Source organism: Falco peregrinus, chromosome 5 (assembly GCF_023634155.1).
Source record: "Falco peregrinus isolate bFalPer1 chromosome 5, bFalPer1.pri, whole genome shotgun sequence".
In the NCBI taxonomy this organism is placed as follows: Eukaryota; Metazoa; Chordata; class Aves; order Falconiformes; family Falconidae; genus Falco; species Falco peregrinus.
In genome coordinates, this window is record NC_073725.1 from 41,121,083 (window position 1) to 41,142,437 (window position 21,355).

Below are 21,355 nucleotides of genomic sequence, written 5' to 3' on the forward strand. Positions count from 1 at the left end.
ATTTCACACCTACCCTCACTCTGCTACAGGTATCAGGTGACATTATTACTGGCTGGAATTACTAATGGCATTTACCTTTACTTACACTTGCATTTAATAGCATAAACAATCTCCTTACATGGTCCAGAAGACTAGTTATTCTAAGAAATCAATTTTGGCATTTGTTTTCTAGTCCACTTACGTATATTCTCTGTAAATAAGCTGTAAAGTTCTAGATTGATTGGCTGCTAAAATTTCCCCTCTGTTGTCTTTGAGAGAGGGGATTAGAGGCATACAGAGGTTACAGCTAAATGTGAGCGGCAGCAAGCAATTGAAAGAAATAGCTTTTTCAGAAATGTATTTTCATGAGATGACACAAAATAGAAAAAACAAGAGGGATAAACAAAATAGAAAAAACAAGAGGGATAAACAAAATAGAAAAAACAAGAGGGATAAAGGGGACTCCATCTCCTGCTGTCATGCAAGTAACATCCAAACTAGTCACACAAGAATGATATGAACGCTCGTTCACATTTGATTGTAGTTTTATTTTACACTTCACTGTTTCAGGAATTTCCCATAATTCTTAATAATCTAATTGCATGTCTTAATCTCAGATACAGAACATCTACAGAATGAAACTTGGGCAAGGAAGTGATTTCCACCTTTGGGTAGACTCAGTGGAAGACCAAGACAGCCTGTGACTTGATGCTACTGTGGTATCAGCTATCAATGTGATCAAAAAGCCCAGCATGGGCAGCCTTCATCAGCCCTTGGTGCTCATCAGCCACTGGCCCAGAGGTCACATGGGCCATATAGCTCACAGAGATTCTCCAGCTGGGGAGTACAGGGCGATTCATATTTCCATCCTCTGTCCACATACCCCACTGTAACGTCGGTTAGAGCAGCCACCATTTTCCCCCCCCATCATTCTTGCACTCAAGAGACCACCACAAGAGCTTCATAGATACCTTCACCAGTTACATTAGCCGAGTCCTTCACAGCCAAGGCTCTTCTGAGCACAGGGTGAAGGCACACACCCACCCCCGACAGGTGCATCTAAGGAGTCATATGCCTTGCAGCCATGCAGGCTGGCAGGTAACACAGAATGATGATGGCATGAATGGGTAACCAAAGTTGCAAGCTTGAGGTGGAACATGGATTCAACCACCTCAGTGCACAATGACAGCCCCTGAAGGACAGAACCGATGTTAACATGCTCAGTGGTCCTCCGGTTGTAACCAAGTGTCGTCCCCCCCCAACTCCAAAGGGGGAGGCCAGCTTGTCAGTCACCTACCTGTTGCTTCGTGTTCAGTGTTCTGTAGTCGGATCTTGGCCAACAGAGATCATTGCTTGAAGATCCCGCTGCCGAGCATAGGGCTTACCCGAGTGCAGGCAACTCTGACATTATCGCAGAACTTCCTTAGATGTGCGTGGTTTCAGAGTCCGTTATCACCATACACCCATATGAGTATCTATATGTACCCACATACGCATGTGCGCATGCACACAAGCATTCCCAACCCTTGGAAACTCTATCCCCTCAGCCATGCCATAAATTTACCTGAAGAGAAACATTTCTGTTCTAGATAAAACACATAATGTGGAGCAAAGCCTTATGCAGCGGTTGGGCATCCACTGCAAAGATACCACACCTAACCTTATGGGGGTGTAACCAACGTAATACACTAGTTCTTCTAACGCCTTATTTCTAAAAGCAGGTTTCAAGACCTGCATTTCTTTTGATGTTACTACCACCCCATTGCATCTTACTACTTCAACATTGTACTGTATAGCTAGTTTCCATGTTAAAAGTCTTTACTGAAAATAATTTTGCTCTCTCCCATGGTAATGAAATAAAGTGGGTCTGAGTAGACAAGTTACAACTCACCTTTACACGGAGGTACCAAACCAATAGTGTCTGCACAGGCTTTCAGTGATGGTATGTGTGCATGCACCTTCTGTTTCAGCATTTTGAAGATTATAACATAGTCCACTTCTCCAGAAACATGCTTGCCACACCTATAAAAGAGAAACAACGAAGATCATTAAACTATACAATAGGCACTTTATTAAGAGTACTTTTATAATGTAAAAGCCCACAGGATTTTTTTTTTTTTTCATTCAGACTTTAAAATGAAGTAGCACAAGTTCAGAACAAGGGTTAAAGCTTTCACCTTTTTTTGTAACTGAAGATTTGGATGCATTAACATCTTGAATCCCATGCTGTGTGTAAGGGCATGCTGCAGAGTATAGGAACATAGCTCCAAGTTTCTCTAACCACCACAAAAAGGAAGCAAGTGTTAGTATACTAACAACTGGTTTTGAATAGAATATGTTACCTACACGAGCTTCTCAAATTCACAGAAAGAAAATCCAGAAGTGCATTAGAAGAAATCAATGCATCTATGAAGAATTCAAACTAATTATATAGTATGTAACGATCAAAAAGATGTACTTAACAGATACAATGCACTTCTAATGCTAAACCTTTATTCTAGTGACTACAGGTACTTGTGGTAGTGTTTGTCTGAACTGTTTTGGCATTTCTCAGCATCCCTGACATACTTTGAAAATATTCATTCTCTTCTCTGGGAGCAAGCAAGAGAGATGGATAAATGTCCCAATACCTAGCCTTTCATATTTATTTTTCTCAAATAGTAGTATCATTCCTTTTAGATTTTTGTAAAAACTAGGGTTTTTTTTAAACAAGCTTGAAAGATAATAAATCTGTTTTAGAAACAGTTCAATGGGCTTATGTGGTTTGTGACACTGACTATACTACACACAATGGGGACTCAGCAAGCACTGATGTGACTAGTCATCTGTAAACATCACCTGCATTAGGACTAGAAGTGCTTTTTGCTACGAGTAGCAGTGTACTCTCCAATCTTGTTCTGCATTGCAATGTCTTCATATGTAGTCTTCCGATTTTAATGACAAACCTCTTAGTTTTTTCCCCTTAAGATTCTAAAGCCAGATTCCCATGTGTTTAAATCTCCTCTTTGTAGTGCCCATTGAGCTAACATGTTCTAGTATTGCATCAAATCACCTGCAAAACATACACAGTGATTATCTGACAAGTCAATTTACTAACACTGACTACCTCTCCCCTTAAGTACTGTAGTATTTTTTATATATACAAATAGCCACGCATATACATTCCAGTCGGATGGAGGCCACCACACCAAGAAAAATACGCGTCTCTGGGTGGGACGAGGGAGATGTCTGCAACAGGTACGTACTGACAGATTATTGTGATGTTAGGCGAAAAAAATGCAAGTTTTGCTTAAAACTTTAGTACTGAATCAAAAGCAAAAAAAAACCCCAAAAACAAAAAACCCCACCCTCACCCAAATGCCAACCAACCAAAAACATTCTCAAGAAAAATGAACACTTGTTCCTAAAATACGATTGCATTCACCAAATCAGACTGCAATCCTTTTATCACTAAAGCATCACTCAAAATGAAGAACAAAATAATTGCTTCAATGTTCTACTTTAAAGCCTCATGCCTTAAACACTATATATTGGTAAAATACAGGCAAAAAATATCTATGGATACATATATTCAAGATCAACTCCTTTTTAAAATGTTAATTTTGCTCATTTCTGTAATGGCTTTCTATAGAATTTTCTTATGTGAATCCAGACCAGAAGAAACTATAAATCAAGCCAGAAGTGACCAGTAAGACAGAGTGACCAAAAGCAGTTCTTACCAGACTCTACAGACAAGTACAGGAACAGTGGAATAAGGAATGTCACCTTCAGGGTGACAGCAACAGCCTAGGCAGCTACTTTCATCATTAAGCTTACAATTCATATGTTCTTTAAAGGATAGTAATTTGGTATCATTTTCTTCACCCATTCCTGCACACCAAGCTTTACCTACTCCTTGTAGAAAATATCCTCTAAGGATAGACAACAGTATGCAATGACTGAAAGCATTTTAACACTGACAGAGTAAGTTTGCAAATATTAAATGGGCAACAGATAAAAATGCAAACAAGTTATGCAAAAAGCAAGGAATATTTTCTGCTGGTTTAAAACTCTTACATGACCTTAAGGCACTTACATTTACTAATAAAGCTTTGCAATTACCTCCTGTAATTCCATACCCATGCCCTGCACTGATTTACAAGTACAGAAGTTCTGAAAGACATCAGCTCTGGGAAAACTTTGTCAGTACTTCAAATCTTTCTCTGTTCTCACTTGTGTCTGTCACTGTGCCTGTAAGCTAGTCAGACCAACTGGTCACTCTGAAAGAAAAAAACCCCCAAACTAAACAAGTTACTAGAGTCAATCAGAAACCCATTGCTTGTTTTTTTGTCGTTGTTGCTATGTTGCTTTTGTGTTTGTTTTTTAAAAAAAAAGAAAAATAAAAGTATTCATTACTGCTTTCCTATTGGATGAAATACAAAACACAGCTAGTTTTAGTCTAATAATAAATTATGTCAGAGCAGGCAAAAAAATAACATGCTTTCCTAATACTATTTCTTTGTGATTACATACATCTTGTTTTGCATTCTCTAATAAAGCAGCAGCAGAAGGAATGGGAAGGGAACCAACCAAATCTCAAAAACATCAGTAGTCCATAAGTAACAGACTGCCTTATTTACAATGGAACATCCAGTTATTTATAATGTGGTTATTTAGAATGTACCATAATAAATGATTTTAGAAAATTATTCCATCCAAATGCAGCTACATCACACTTACTCATTTTGCCTGGCAATTAATTTACCCCCAAATTTGCAGTCAGAGCCTTTTACTAGCTGTGATAAAGCAGTACCTTTTAAGAAAACCAAACAAAACACCTTAGTTTTATTTTTCATACTTACATATACAGAAGTTTTTGCATTAAAAAAACCTGAAAGCCAAACCATCTGTACATATAATACAACGATTAAAGTCTCCAAGAATAAAATCTTAAATTTGCAAGTTTATTTGAAAAATCATTATATTAAATAAAGCAGCATTAAAATCCAGCAAATGGGGATGAAGAGGAAAATAATAACCACCTAACATTTATATTCTGCCCTCCCCACATAGCTTTCATGCCAGTTGATGTTTACAGTGTAACCTGAAAAACCTCCAAATTCTGAGTTTCTTTCACTTGTCTGAAATGATACTGGTAGGGCCTGCACTGGTGAGCTACAAGAACTTGTCTTCGGAAACAGACAGTCCATCTGTATACTTTAAGCATAACTCCATATCCTGTTTCCGGAGTTCTCTTTTGTTTCTTCCCAAGTAAAGCTTTACTTTTCTGTGCAGCTTTCCAGGCGGTGAACTGTGTGCAGAGCTGGCAGACAATTCATTAAGTTCTTTGTTTACAGCAGTATCAGATACCTCAGCCTCCAGAACTACAATGTGCTGCATCTGTTGATGATTATCACATAAATCACGATGCTTCTTGACAAACGTAGGATTGGCATCTGTTTTTTTCAAACACTTTGCTGGTAGAACTACTGCATTATTTAATTTTCGTTTTGGCTGTGATAGGTTTTTATCACTAAAATCTGTAACTGGAGTCTGAGAATATAAAGTACACATGCCTTCCTGAAAACACTGTAAATTCTTTTTATTTACTTCTGGTTCCAGTATTTCTTTACTGAATGGATCATAAGCTTGAGGCAAGTTCTCCATGCATGCATTGTTATCCTTCTGAGGGGGTGGCTGTAAGAAATTTGATGATACCACATTTTCTCTTAAGTTTGCAGCACAGGAGCAATCAGTTTCAATATTTTCATCATTATTTCTGATCTTCCTTTTTAGTTCTGAAGGTTGTGACAGATGGCAATGAAGAACTGAACAGACAGATCCAGAAACAGGGGTAGGTATTGGTACAGAATTCAGTTGTACTTCTGCAGGCTGGTGATCCAGTTTGAGCGCCCTCATTGCTGTATCCTTCCACAAGTAACTTTTCAATGAAATGCGTTGCTTTTTCAGTTGTTCTTTCAGCTCATCCGGTCTAGTTATCTTTCCAGTAATAGAAGAAAAACATCCTGTACTACATTTTGACCTACAATTAAATTGTTTAAAATCAGTAACGAACACTTCAAAAAAACATGGGTAACAATTCCATATGCAAGTGATTCTAGAAAATCAACTGAACTGACAAAGCAATTTTTGCTTTTACTTTAAAGGGAAGATATATTTAGGGTAGCAACACATTATTTCTACAGGAACAGAGCACCTTATATTTGAATTTGATGTTCTCTTATTAATTTCTGCAACTCATAAAATTGTTTTAAAAATACACAAAGTAGTCTATTATTTCAGTAAAATTTCACAGTAGTATACAGAACAAAAGTTAATGAGCATAATGCAAAATTTCTACAAATACTTACAAATATTCTATGATATATACATACAAAATTAGCATAGTTATATGATTTTCTTGACACAGTATTTCAAACCTAACCACTCTTGAGTACTTTTAAATCACAAAAGGAATAAAGGCCTGCCTTCATTAGGCTAGCAGTTGCATGACTCTTTGCGTTTCCTTTGATGTCACTAAGAATATCTTTGTCTTTTTTTTTTTTAAAAAAAATACTTATTCCTTATCTTCCAAATAATTTCCAAAAAATCAGAGCAATCTTGAATTGAGTTACTGTTTCAAGTAATGAAGATACTGATGCCTACAGTCCAAGACATAAAACGTGTCTTTCTCTCCCATTTAAGCTTTTGAGCTATGAAGAAAGGAAAATCTGCTTTCTTTGTCCAGCACAGACAGGACAGAAGCCATGAGAGCTTAGTATAGATTGGAAGACCTAGATTAGACTAGGAAAAGTTTTTCCACTGGTAAGGTCATTCTGACTGAGGAGGCTACCATCTGCTGTTCTTAGGCCACTAAGAATGACAACAAAGTTTGTAGAGCAAGATGTCCAGACATTGCTGTCCTCCTGTCACCAATATTTTAGTACAGCAGATCTTGCTTTTCTGAGGCAGAAAGATAGGCAGGACAAATTTTGGCAATTCCTTTCACTCTCATTTTCCTGTGATGCCATCTGCACTTCTAATTTCTGCTTTATAGAACTGAATTCCCAGATACAACTGCATTGCAAATTTCAGTGATTTCAGAGCAAAAAATATTAATTTATTCTGTACCAAATCCACAATTTCAGAACAAAGTATCTTTATGTTCAATGTTTTAACTCAAGAGTATTTAAATTTTAGAACATGTAACTTACCTTCTCATTTTTTTGGCATCATCTTTGTATTCAACAAACTCATAAACAAAATTTGAGATTATGTCATCAACAACTTGGTACTGTGTGCTGTGCGCAAAATTTTGGTGCTGTTCACTTTCAAGATGCTGGAATTAAAGAAAAAACAGAAAACAAATCTAATACTACAGATATAAATATACAAGTCATCAGTACAATATAGAGCAGTAAGTAAATATCATTCATTTATTACCAGTGTCTCTGAGACATGAACTACTTAGTGCCTTCAGGTATCATACAATGAAGCAGCAATCAAGAATTAAAACCTACAAGCGAAAAAAATACCCACTTGCTGCTTTTTTAGGAGATATATTCAGAAAAATCTTTTAAGATACACAATACATTAAACTAGCAAGTAGAAACCACTGTTGATACCACACTTAAGAAATATGACTGCTGTTAAGGAATACTGGACTGAAACCAGCTGGAATTAACTGCTTAGCATTAGTAGCTAAATTTGCTGAAGCCTTAGGCCACAAGCTGTGAACTTTCACCTAATACACTGAAACTGCCTATTTAAGTAAAAGGAGGCCCAGAGCTGGTTTGCGCCAGGAGATAAGGAATCAAGAAAGGCCACTACCCCCCATCAGCAGAAGCTGCCACCTCAGAGATAAGGGAAGAAACAGTCTGCTGAGACACAATGACAAGACCCACTGAAGAACAAGGAGACCCGAGACCTTAATATTATTATTGGACTGAACCGTCACACGAGGGGCAGGAAAACCTAAGACTGTAAGGGTATAATTGCCCAGGGATTTCTTTATTCAGGGTCCCTCTCCAGAGGCATCCAGCTCAAGCTGCATCTTTCCACTGTGCCAAATAAACTAAGATTCTTCCTGAGGCTCCACTACAGGATGCCTAGGGTGGAGAAATTTCTTTAATAACTGTATCAAAGCATATACTTGACATTTCACATACTATTTGCAGATCGTCATATTTCTTCCCACAACATTCACAATAACCTCTCTTTTTTTTGTCCTTCTGAGGGAGCTGAACAGGAGTTCCACAGTCCTTCTCACTATTTATTTTGTTTCTGTTAATAGAAAAGATATATTAATGAGTATCAAATATGGAGCTGAGCTCTATACTTGCCTCTCACAGTACGTTCATTCTTATTCACTTAAAAAAAATAGCAAAAGCTTTATTTACCCTCAAATTATTTACATTGTTAATCAATGCTTAGGAAAAACAGAGAAAAATTACATATTGATAAAAAAAAAGAAAATTATTTACTGCAAAAAGACAGCCAGACCCTGTAGAACTCTACGTAAGCATAAAACATACAGGTTAGTACAGATGTACTACTATCACTGACTCAGAGTAAATAATGCAAAATTGCTAACCAAAAAACCCTCACTTGACAAATCAAAGGACATATGGAAATCTCTGGGCATAGCTGATAAAAGAAAAGACTTGATAAAATCAAACCAGAAAAAAAAAAGGAAAGTCTTCTAACATTGCATCCACTGTCAGTATTTCTGATGCCAATAAAACATGCAGCAAAACCACCTGGTCTAACAGATGACCTCTCATTCTTCTGTAAAAGTAAAGAACAGTCACATTTGTTGGTTATAGGCAGGTTTTGAATATGCTGACCAAATGCTGTTTTGACCTGTTTTTATAGGCACGGGCTAAGTGGAAATATGAGGAAATGAACCTAAAGTTGTTCCTGGAGATTAGAACATGAAGAGGTTTTCAATAGCTGCTCCACAACCTTCAAAGTCCTCATCTGGGGAGAGCTACTGTTTCCTGCAATTCACTATTAAACCACCTAAAGATGATCAACTAGTGCTAAAGCAAAACCAGTGTCTACTTCCCTTTTACTCCAGAGGAATAGTGCCATCTCCCTGTCTAGCCAAAAATCATTCTGACAGACTTTACCAAGCATCTGCAGAGATGTAAGCTCAGGACTTTACGTCAAAAAAACCTGTCCTCAAAATCTAACTTACAAAGCGTAGCAGTGTATTGCTCGGCATAGTAAGGGTATACTGCTTTCAATCAATAAATCTTAAGTTGGTAATGCCTGCCCCAGCATTTGCTGGGTTCCACAGGACAGTAAACGTACACAGTTAGGTGGCACCTATTACACCAGCCTTTCCACCTTCCCTCTTTACCACTGTAAAAATCACAACAAACAAGTAAAGCAGGATATAAGCAACAGAATTCAGCATCTGAAGATTGAGTAACATCTACAGGTCTTACCCAACACAGAACCAAGCAGAACTGACAACTTCACCTCAACATGGTTTTCTCCCAGATAAAATAAAACAAGTGAGCACTCCCCCCTGCTCTCTCCTGAAACTGACATACCTCACATTTACGTGCAGAATATGAAAAAATCTCTCACCTAAATCCCTCTTTGGCATGTGCCAGCCTGAAAAATTAAATAGGAATATTTATTCAAACGTAACTCGTGAATTTTTTAATGTATCATATTCCTTGTATCCATATAAACGAAAGGAATATTCTCCTCCCTTTTTTTAACACTTCAAAGTTCCACATACAGCAAAGCTTACTTTCACCTAAATATCTTTAGCCTCTCATGTGAATCAATTTTAGAAATCAATGAAAGAATCATTAATACTCCAGATATGCTAGGTAGAGGAAATTCAAAACAATAGCGTGATTCACCAAAAACCAGATAATTAAGACTCCCCTAAGTAGTTTCAAATAGTAAAATTGATTTACTGAAAGTTCTAACTGCACCTGGAGTGCTCAAATAGACCCTGAATACCAAAATCTATCATATAAACACTTGCTGTAAGACCAACTGCAATTCTACTAGGCAGCTGGCATCCACTTTTCATCTCTGAAGAGTTGAAGCCATATTTGCAGAGTCTAATTTCTATGAATTAGACTTTATCAACAACATGCACTTTTTATCAACAATGATTTTGCACTGTGAGTCACTGGTTTATTTTTTTTTTTTCTGCCTACTTTAGCATTATACCAAAAAGTATCAAAAGATGACTTAGTAATCCACTTCCTGTCAAATACTTACTGGATGACATCCAAGATGAGGACAAAGAAGAAACCAGTGCCAGAAAGGAAAAAAATATCTTATGCTGACCCACACTGAAAGGACAAGGCCACATTTTTGGATGTACGCATCTGTATGTCCAAAAAAAGGACTAAAGACAGGTAAAGAGGGGACAGAAAGATAGACAGACACGAACAGCTACAGTGTGGCAAACACATCAGCTCAGACATGGCTATTAGTATTAAATATCACACAAAATTAGAAGCAGAGCACTTATTTTAGGAAACAATTACTTAGGATTAATTTAGAGAACCACCCTCTCCTCTATCCACTCCTCAATTACAAGTTTTCAACAAACCTTTGCTTAGACTGAGTTTGCTTTTGACCAGCAGGATGCTTCCTATCCACCTCAAATGGACTATATGGTTTTGGGACACAGTAGTTCAGAACTGGAAAACTGGGTAACTGCAGATAAAATGGTCGGTAGTGGCTGTATTAGAAAAACATTGAAACCATCAGCAATGCATTAGAACCATCAGAAATGAAAAAAAAAGGAGTTAACAGCACAAATTACAATCAGGTCAAAAATATTGAAAAGAAGTATTTCTCTTAATGTACATAGAATGCTAAGCAGATAAATATCCTAGAACAAGTAATTCCTTCTTTCCTATAAACTTGATACTTTCTCAAAATAGATTTGCCTTGAGTTTCCATAGGTGTCACATATTCCCTGGGGTATGGCTTTCGTGCCTATTTACTTGCCTATCTATGTCTACCCAACTTGAGAGTTGGGTAACCAATAAAACTAACAATTTGGATGATTGTGCAACTGTGTTCCTGTGGAAGTAGCTACAGCAGTTCCCAACATCCAATGCATTATTTTTTTCCCATTTTACCATTTTCCCTTTTTGAAAAATTTTAATCAATACATCATTCAAAATATAAAATCTGACCTTTTCATTTTCTAGAAAGGTAATTCTCCTGTACACCACTGCACTCAGAACTAGCAACTGTACCAGTGATCTGAATATATTAAAAATGTTTAAAATAGGACATGCCAAAATTCACATACTGAACCATGTGACCAAAATGCTGATGGCAGAGTTCAGTCTGATTTTTTTTCCCCACATTGCTGTTACAAGCTACCCAGGCGGAAGAAAAAGAGCAAGTCTGGAAAAACATAATAGGGACAGCTAAGCATCTTGTTCTGCTTCCAAACTGTTACTTACATTGCATAAACATTTAAAAAACATTAAGTTACATAAACATTTAAAAGTGTTTCAGATGTTTAGTACCCAGCTATATTCAGAAGTCAAACTCATACATATTTATATACCAATTTCTTGTACTTAGAACTGTGATTGTCCAGTTCTCCCCCTATTCTCATGCCCCTCATGCCTACTACACCAGCTCACAGTATAAGACCAGGTTTAGATCTCTCTTTTAATTTAGGAAAGTGTCAAAGAAATCAGGTCAAAGAATTTGGAGCTTATGAAGATCATCATAAAGCAGAAGTTAGTTCAGAATGTAAAGTACAGAATATGCTGTGCAGAACTGCACATTTTTTATAATTCATTCTTCTCTCACTTCTGGCAAACTGGTACCTCCTTACACAACCAGGTCTGATTGATTACAGGACCAGAAAGATATGAAAATTTTAAAGGCTGAAAGTATCAGATTTCATGCTACTGCGGATATTGAAATAATTTCGGTTTTTTTAAAAAAAGAAATGATTGCACAGGAAAATAAACCTAAATCAAGGGATGATTTTAACTATAACAACTTCCCTTTCCTTACACCTAAACAATCTCTGCAGGAGATGAATTTTATTGAGTTGAGACTACAGGACTGGAATTTAGCACAAAGTTTAACTGGTGTTTTGGTCTAGAGGATATGGATCTAAGAAAAGATGTCAAGGTTCAAAGCTTCCACGTTTCCTTTTGATTCATATGGCTCTTGGCAGAACGTAACCCAAAGAAACCCACTCTCATGATCTACAAACTGGAGATGCATACTAACTTTTCACTTCTGTTACCTATCGTAAATGTTCCCTACCATACTACTACTTGCTCAATCTCATTCAGTGGCTAAACACAAATAGCTATGCAGAGCATGCAGACATGAAAATTCTGTCTTACAATAACAGGACAGTATGGCTGGCATCTAAAGTCAGGAAGCCAAAAGGGAACTGAAATCTGAAGGCTACTTCCTTAAGGCTTACTAACTGTTTGAGAACCATATTACTGATGCATGAAGACAACACTTACCAACTTCTGTCTTCCACCTTGACAAATGGATTTTTCAGTCTACCTGCTCAACGGGGGGAAGAAAAAGGAATTGAGAGAAATACTTTTCTTCATTCAGCAAGCTGCTCCAGTAGCGGAGTAACTGAACAGACATTATTTTAGAACTTGTTATCTACATGTTTTGACAAACTCTTGATTTCAATAGTTTTTCTACATGCTTTCCTTCAACATACAAACTAGAACGCAGCAGCACACTTGAACAGATGAGAACTGCAGTACATTTTTAAGCATTCAGAAAATAAAGCGAAACAGAAACCTCTACAAATTCTGAAATACTTACTTCTTGACTTTTGAGCAGCAATTTGTTTCCCCTATTGAAAAAAAAAAAAAAAGGAGAAGGCATAAAATTTCTGTGAATATTATTCTGCACTTGACTCAAAGATTTAGCTGTAGCTAATTAAGTTACAAGGGTCTGCCTGTGTTAATCATGACTTCATACAGTGTCACAATGAATTTTCCAGGAAACTAAGCTCATTAGTACTTCAGAAGTATGGTGACATGTTTCCCAAATACACATATATATATTTTTACACCCCACACACACACAAAGTGTTCTTCTTGAGACATTTATTTTTCCTAAACCCAAAATCAAATGAAAACCACACAAAGGTAAATTTATACCCTTACCCTCTCTCCTCCCCCAAAATATCATGCCATGGTTGAAAGCTGATTCTTAAATACAGTTAACATTTTTACAACACTTCACAAATGCTAGCTAACTAAAGCTGTAAACTGCCACCAAAAACTGCAGACAGAAACATCTTCCAATTAAAACAAATCTACTCATTTGAAAGTATTCACACAGGTTGGTTTTGTGTTTTGTTTTGTTTTTTAAAGCAATTAAGATTAAAATTAAAAGGAGTATTTTGTTTTCAGAAAAGAGTAAAGTTTACATTCAAGTATCAGCATTTAGCTGTAATTGGTTCTGGTAAAGGTACAAACTTGTATCTTAGACTACTTGCAAACACACACACACCCTTCTATCCATAAACACTGATACACAGATGATCTAGCAGGAGATTTCATGTGGCCTCAATAATCAGTCAATATTGCATTCCAAAAAAACCCGTAACATACACTAGATGGTATGTTTCCATTTACTTATCACAGATCCCCACCTGGACTAGATAATTGTACAACTTTACATGTTTAATTTATATTACAAAGCAAGTGCAGACAGAGCACACAAACAGCTAAAAGTTTTAGTGTATGATAGTGGGACACTGAAATCTGGAGAAATCAAGATTTTCACATGCTGACTGCATTATTGGCAGAATAGCTCAAAGATACTTTATGCTACTTCTTTTAAAAGACTAGGAATGAAAAGATGCTGACTTGAGCAACTGACAGATTCTCTACACAAGTTTCTTCAGGAAATGTAACTGTGTTTCTTCAAAATGGTCCATCAAAAGGGAAGGGTTTCTAAACACTGTGTCATAGGGAAAATTATACAAGGGAATTTAACCACAATCTACATTATACTAAAACCAAACTACAAATTTATTACTTATTATTTTTGAAGCTGGCAGAATGGAAGTTGCAGACAGTTGGGTACTTCTGATTCTTAGATATCCTTTGCAAGAGTAAAGGTCTACACATTATTTAATCAATGCTACTATGGGATTTATTTGTTAATAATACTGCTATTTTTCAAATGTTTTTGAAATTAATTCATACAACACACTGGTCTGGGAAAAACTGAACATGAGCAAGACTTTATTAAAAAAAAAAATCTGTAAGGCTCACAGCCTTGCAGTGTATTTTGTACACCTGTGTTTTCTCAGTTAATGAAACAAACTGCATTTTCACAAATGGCAAAGAGCCACTTACCACATCTTTAAAAGAACAGCCTGCTCTTTTGATTAGGTAGAGCTCCTTTTTCTTTTGTTCAATGTAATTTTTAACATCTGGCAAAAAGAGGGAGAATTATACTCAGCTGAGTTTATTTTGTATGCTTGAAGTAATATGTCATTTTTAGTATTTTGAATTTTGATTTCAACAAAATAATTAAAAGAACATTGCAAGTTCAGGTTAGGCTTCATCAAACAACAACATTTACCATCAATATGAAGTATCTTCACTCCCCAATTCAAAGCATTGGACAGTATACTACCAGAGGGGATTAAGTCCTGCAAACAATAAATTATATTAGTAATGTTAAACAATATATAGTTGATTATGTCAAATAATTACAACATGTACTTGAAAAGCTGAGATCAAAGTGCAGATGATTTGCTTCTTGCCAAAGGACTACTGCTCTCCTCAACTGACTTCTCCTCTGTGTCACAGCACTTCACTATCAAAAGATTGTATTTAACCTTTCAAAAAGCCAAAACTGTTCTCTATTGTCACATTTTGTAGAAAGATTTTTAAGACAGTGAATTTATACATTCACTTTAACTTCAAGAACACTTCTCAAACATTAGCTATTTTATATATATATATATACACACACATATATATACATGCTAGCTAGATGATAATACTAGTCGTAAGACTCTACAGACTTTCAACTCTTAAGGAAGCACCCAGAAAGCATGACCTAACAGTTTTACTTAGGACAATCCCTTCACTTCTGCCTGTGCATTCCATGAGGGACTTCTCTCTTAGAACCCCAAGATCACTGTTACTACTGCTTGTTTTCCAGAAGAGCAAACCTGAAGTTTCTCAAGCACAAATTCGTTAATTACTTGGCTTACCTGCTCTTTGATTGCTTTTTCAACTAAGGATTTTCCTCTGCTCATACCTACCTATATTAAAACAGAAACACATTTTTAACAGGTAAGAACTCATTTCAAAAAAGACAATTTACAACTTGCTAACAAATATATTTCAGCTATGATAATCTCCTTTTGTTCACTGTACTGCTATTTTTCATTAATTCACATCTTCCTCACAGGATTACGGTTGATACAGTCTGGGGGAAGAAAAAAAAGAGTCAAAAAAAAGAACAAGTGCTTATTTTCAGCCAAAGAAGGTCACTGCATGGCTGAAGCAGTGTTAGTGCTGGAACAACACAGATGGTAAGAACAAGCAGCCAGCGGCACACAGCAAACCATGAGTTTTCACCAGCTAGACCTGTGCCAGATTAAGCTAACAGTCATGAATATAATCATAGCCTCGGTCTTATCCCCATCTTTTCCCTCACCAGTGCATCTCCTTTTGTACTGTATGCCATTTATTCATAATGAGCATGTCTTTACCTATCCAGGCTATTTCCAAAATCAGGTGATCTCACCAATGTAACACTAAAACCATCCCACAGACTGGCTTACAGTCAACTTCCTAAATAAGCACTGTGTATTTAGTACAGCTAATAGTTTCTAACTGTATTTTGAAAGGGCGTAAGACTTGCCCATGTAAGAAACTTCACGTAAACCTGCATGAATTCAAATATTAACTATTGCAATTAACATGATCCTCTAAGAAAGAGCTCAGAAAAACTTAATATTCATAATGTTCAATTTTAATTATTTCCTTGGACTACTATCAAAAAGTGCTTCTGTAGATACCTGCAGTAACAGCATCACAGCAGCCAGATTTTAATAGGCTGTGTTGCTAAAGAGACAGGAACCATTCACTGGATGACACCGCAAGCCTACCCATAATTGATTCAGTTGTCAAACATAACAATGTCAATGTTTAATTGTGTCAGATGTACTATATTACAACAGATTTTAGTGTAGTCTGCTTATTTGCAGAAAAGGCTCCTTTTTTAATTACTTTTTGAAACTGCTTAATTAGTTTAAGTTAGTTAGGTTTAACAAGTTAGCCTGAACTAGTTTAAAAGTATGTTTGACCTGTTAAAAAAAATAAATGTTTAAAACCACCTTATTCACCCAAGGAATATATTGCCATCTTCAGGAAACAAAATAGGAAAAAAATAAGAGTATATCCCACAGGTTGTACTGATTTGCAGTTCTATTATTAAGAAACTTACGGTATCTCCTATCTTAAATGAACTTCTGTCATGTCGATCTTTTCGGTTGCTAGGATGAGGTGAACTATTTCCTCCATTATGTGCAGATTCTGGGCTAGGAACAGGAGAAATCTGACCAAGAGATGGTGCAAATTTTGCCTCCTTTTTATTAGACACCAGATAGCTGATATCTTTACTAAGGAAACTCTCCACTCTCTAAATATAAAGATATAAAGCAAATAATTAGTTCAAGACAATAAATCAGTAACTCAATTTTATATTGCATACTTTAAAGTGACAAAGCTTCTAGAATAGTTAAAAACCATTGAATTAATGAGAAGATATTTTCTAAAGATCTGGATGACTATTACAATTGAGCTGTAGTCCTAGTCACAAATTCCAATTTCAATTTTTTAATCTTGTAATCTTTATCAAGCTCTGTTTTGATTATTGTCATTCTTTGAACTATCTACCTGTAACACTTTTCAAATGGAAAAATTCAAACACTGCATTGAGAAATAACAGAAGAATTCAAGCTAAATCAGAGTTTATATATGCAACAGAAATTACACAGAATTGCTCAGCCAAACTTAAAGGCACATTTATATAAATGTAACTTAAGAGTTTGCAAGCAGCTATGAATTTACTGAGTTTAGAACCAGTAGAACAATTAAAACTTCAGGTTAGTTACGTTTCACACCTACAGTATTCGTAATACTTCTCAAAAAGGTAGAAGACTTAGGTAGATTTTTGTCTTGCTGAATATGGAAATCTTAGAATATGTGGTTTTGCTGTGCTTATTCTCTTCCACTTTGCTCCTTCAGTCTTTTACTACCAACCGTTGTGTGATTATCAGCTCTATCTACCTTGTTACTTCTAGCCAGTTTATGTAGCTTAAAAGTGTTTTCCTCTTCTCTACTAATCAGTATGGAAAGCACAAATCATACAGGCAGCAAGCTTGAAATTGTGCCTTCCAATTCCGCTTTATGTACCTTTTACAGAAATGGGGACATAGGCACTTTTGCATGCACTCCACACAAGAAACAACAAAACACACATGGCAGCTGAACTTGAGGGTGTTGAACACCTCGGTAGGCATATACTCCTCAGAATAAAACAGAAAACCTTCCTTTTCAGTCTTTTATTTGCAACCTTACCTTTCACATATGAATTTCTAAAATTCTGGTTTAGGGAGAAAGACAGATGATAGCATGCACTTATTTAATGCTAAATGTAAAGGAGATGCATTTAACTTGAAACCACATTATCGCTATTCCTTGCCTCTACTATAATTTCAGACAGCATCTTGATTTACAAGTTTCAATTCCATAAAACTGCTCAGTGCAGCTCTGAGGTCAAAGTAGTATTGCCAAAGCCACGTTCAGTATTATCTAGCAATTTAAGCAGATCTCTTTTGCTTCTGTGGTTACAGGACATTTAACTGGCAAGATTCCTCAACACTAATTCAAAATATTCAACTTTAAAGTGGACTAAGCAATTGCATTGCTTGAGTGTTACTAACATAGCATGCACTTGCTTGTATTAGTGTTTCTTCCATACAGAAGAGAGAATTAGGGGGGGAAGTACTAAGATGCTTACAGAATTTATTATTTAAATAAGAGTATTTAAAAATACTCATTAATATACTCTGTGCAGAAAGTACTTACTGAAGTTACCAACTTCTAGTAAGCATATGCAAAACACTTCCTCTAATCTCTTTCAGGTTCAGTTCAGCAACTTTTGTTAGTAATGTGTAAACATGTCAATATAGTCAGAAGCAGCAGGAAAAAAAATCATTTCAAACAATAAAACTTAATTTGGATAAAATTTTAAGCAAATTAATAATCAAATGAAAACAAGCATTTATATTAAACACTTTCGATACAATTCGCAAAGCAGCTTCTAGCAAAAAAACCAAAATAATTTGTTCATAATGTTTAATACAAACAATTAGCTTAAGACAAGCATAAAAGAAAATTCCATCACTTATAAAATACAAATAATATTAAAATGCAGTTATAAAAAAACATGGAAAAGGCATTCCACATGCGCAGTTTTCTTCTAGTTTCATAAAGGTCTCTGCTCATTAACTTACCCCTCCTAGCTCTTTGAGGTCCCTTCCTATTTTTTCAGAGATCACATTTGATGGAATATCGAGGTAAAACACCTTCCCAGTGAGAGGCTTGTATTTATATTTCTCTGGTTTTCCTATATCTTTTTTCACATTCTTCAGAGAAGATCTTATCTTTTCTGGTTTTGCTTGCATTCCATTTGCTGCAAAAAGAAAAGGGAATTTAAAAGAACTGTGTTTTATGAACTGTGTTTGGTTTTTACTTTTTAAAAAGGAAAATTCCTAAGTTATGGATATGGCAGGGCAATCTTCCATGCAATATAGGATTTGGAAAAAATAGCTGTATGCTAAACACGTCAAAACCAGTATATCATTAATAATAATACTACATATAACCCTTAAAGGTGTCTTCTTAAAATCACATCCTAAAATGGACTTTTTATTTCAGTTGCTATACAATACCATCAATTTTCTCACCCATCTGGCAAGTATTTGCGATCTACTACACTACATACGCTACTTGCACAGTCACTGAGAAGAACACTATTTTAGAACAGAATCTCATTCATCTGAAACAGAAAGGATTAATATAGACTCACCATAACAAAAAACAGTCAAAAGTAACTGAAACAGCAAAGAATACAAGACCTAGATCCTACTATTTATCTGAATTTTGAGCATCTACCAGAGACGCAGGAAAACTAAACTTTTCTAGTTATGAACACTCTTTCTGTCCCAGTGTATTTTACTCTAAAACTAAGAAACCACATACAGCAATTAAACTGTGCTGATGAACTTTCCTGATGCTCAATGCAGAGCTATCCATGTGACCTAACTGTTAGGCTAGACATTTTAATAAGCAAATAAAAAAAATTCAGTCTGAGTGAGAAATAAGTCTCACTTCTCCAGGAGATCTTGGAGTGTGGTAAAGTTCTACAAGAACATCAGCCCAATATTGAGCAGCAATCAGAAAAGAAAAAAAAAAAAAGAAATTGCTAAGAAACAGAAAATAGAATGGGTAAACTTTTTATGCCACTTCATAAATGCAGTACTCAGCCATAGCTTAAATACAACCTGCAAAAGAGATTTAGAGGAATAATACAGATATACAAAATCAAGAACACAGAATGGCTAAACAGCCTATTCCAGTAGAAGAGGTATGGGAGTCAGCTACAAAATGAAAAACAGGAGTTGATTCTCTGTGCAACAGGGCAACCCTGTGTAGCTTGCTGCCAAAGAATACTGTTGACATGAAGATGTAATTTCTAGGGGAGGCTGCACAAGTACAAGAAAGAGGAATACTTTGAGGGGTCCTAAATCCACAGAAGCAACACACAACCCATGAAGTCCCTGTAGCTAAACACAGCTGAAAACCTGAACATTATTAGGTGACAGTAATTGTACCTTCTCTGTTCATACATACTTCCACAGGAATCCATTTACAATGACAGAGGACCACCCAAGATTTGCACATCATTAGTTTTACACTGTCTTTTCTTCCCCACTGCCTGATGCCCTACTTCTAGCTGCTTCTCTTCTGGAGAAGCTCAGAAGAAACAATGAGAGCTGCTACAGGCAGTGAGCAGGCCTCTTCTGGAGACAAAAAACCAACATGCAAAACAGTCCCTCCCTGAAATGGTCTTAGATGGGAGAGGGAGCAGAACCACTACTCAGGCTGCAGGATTCCGAACACACACATAAGTGAAGCAGGAACAGCAGTCAGATTTGTATAATTAGAGAAATAGGGAAATGGGGAATCTTAGGATAGTGTTAACTGATTCAGAATCTGAACAGAGAAGATTGATTGCACGTGTGCAAGTGAAATTCCGAACATGACCAGGGATCGAATATGGTATTATATCCAGCACACACACGTGATGGCCAGGCCAGCTCAAAAACTAACACACTAAATACTGGAGTTACGATTGGAAAATACATATTAAACTTCTTAGGGATAATAAAAAAGATCGGAGCGAGTCAGCAGTACCGCAGTAACAGTGAAGAGTCTCCCTCACAAAGCGACTGCGGTTTAATACCCCGGGCCCACCCCGGTACCGGCAGAGAGCTGCCCGGCGGCGCAGCGGCCTAGCGCATTTCAGCTCTGCTCCTGGCTTCTCTGCACTGCCAGCAGCTTGCAGCAGACAGCAAGTCCGCCAGCTGCCTTTTCAGGTACACGCTTTTACGTTTAATTCCTCAAACCACGCAAAGGTGGTTTCGACTGTCCGCCACTAACAAAGCCGGCGCAAAGAGCTCTCACCCACCAGCCCCAGCCCAGCACCCGGCGGGCCGCCGGCATCTCACGAGAGCCGGGAAGGCGGCGGCGGCGGCCGCTGAAAGCGATCCCGCCGGCTTTGGAACAGACTGGAACCCCCCACCCCGAGCTCCGAGCCAGGGCGCACCAGCTCCCCCCGCCCCCTCCCCGGTCACCCCCAGCGACCCGCCGCTTACGGGGAGGCGCTCCCTTGGCGGTGGTCTCCACAGCGCTCGGTTTCATCTTCCCGCGAAGTCACATCCTCCTCTCCTCTCCACCCGCCGGCACACCTGCGGGGGGCAGCAGAGCCGCTAAGCTCCCCACGCCAGCCCGCCTCCCCCAGCGGCTCCAAGCCCGCCCCTCCCGCCGCAGCCCGGCCACCCGCGCCCCCGGCCCTCTCCGCCGCAGCCGCCGAAGCGGGAGCCGGAGCGTGTCCCCGCCGGTGCCGCGCCGCCTCACCCGGCTTCCCGCCAGCGCGAGGCCTCGCGCCTCCACGCGCCGAGCACCCAGCGGCGGCCGCTGCCCCGCTGCGGGCCGCGCCTCGCCAACGGTCGGCCCCCGCGCGCGCGCACGCGGGAGAGGGCGGGCTGGCTAGGGCCGCGCGCCGGGGGCGGGCTGAG

The 21,355-nt window shown here is 37.7% G+C and overlaps 1 protein-coding gene across 1 annotated transcript; it reads right to left on the reverse strand.

Moving 5' to 3' along the window:
- Nucleotides 1-4,901: 4,901 nt before the first annotated feature.
- Nucleotides 4,902-21,342, reverse strand: DBF4 (DBF4 zinc finger). Its single transcript, XM_055806022.1, is given in 14 exon segments — nucleotides 4,902-5,138; nucleotides 5,140-6,001; nucleotides 7,173-7,297; nucleotides 8,127-8,241; nucleotides 10,547-10,678; nucleotides 12,456-12,498; nucleotides 12,775-12,805; nucleotides 14,325-14,401; nucleotides 14,554-14,623; nucleotides 15,194-15,244; nucleotides 16,435-16,629; nucleotides 18,509-18,687; nucleotides 20,933-21,025; nucleotides 21,195-21,342. Coding segments are annotated over 13 exon segments (2,064 nt in total). The 5' UTR covers nucleotides 20,979-21,025; nucleotides 21,195-21,342; the 3' UTR covers nucleotides 4,902-5,000.
- Between the last annotated feature and the right edge of the window lie 13 nt (nucleotides 21,343-21,355).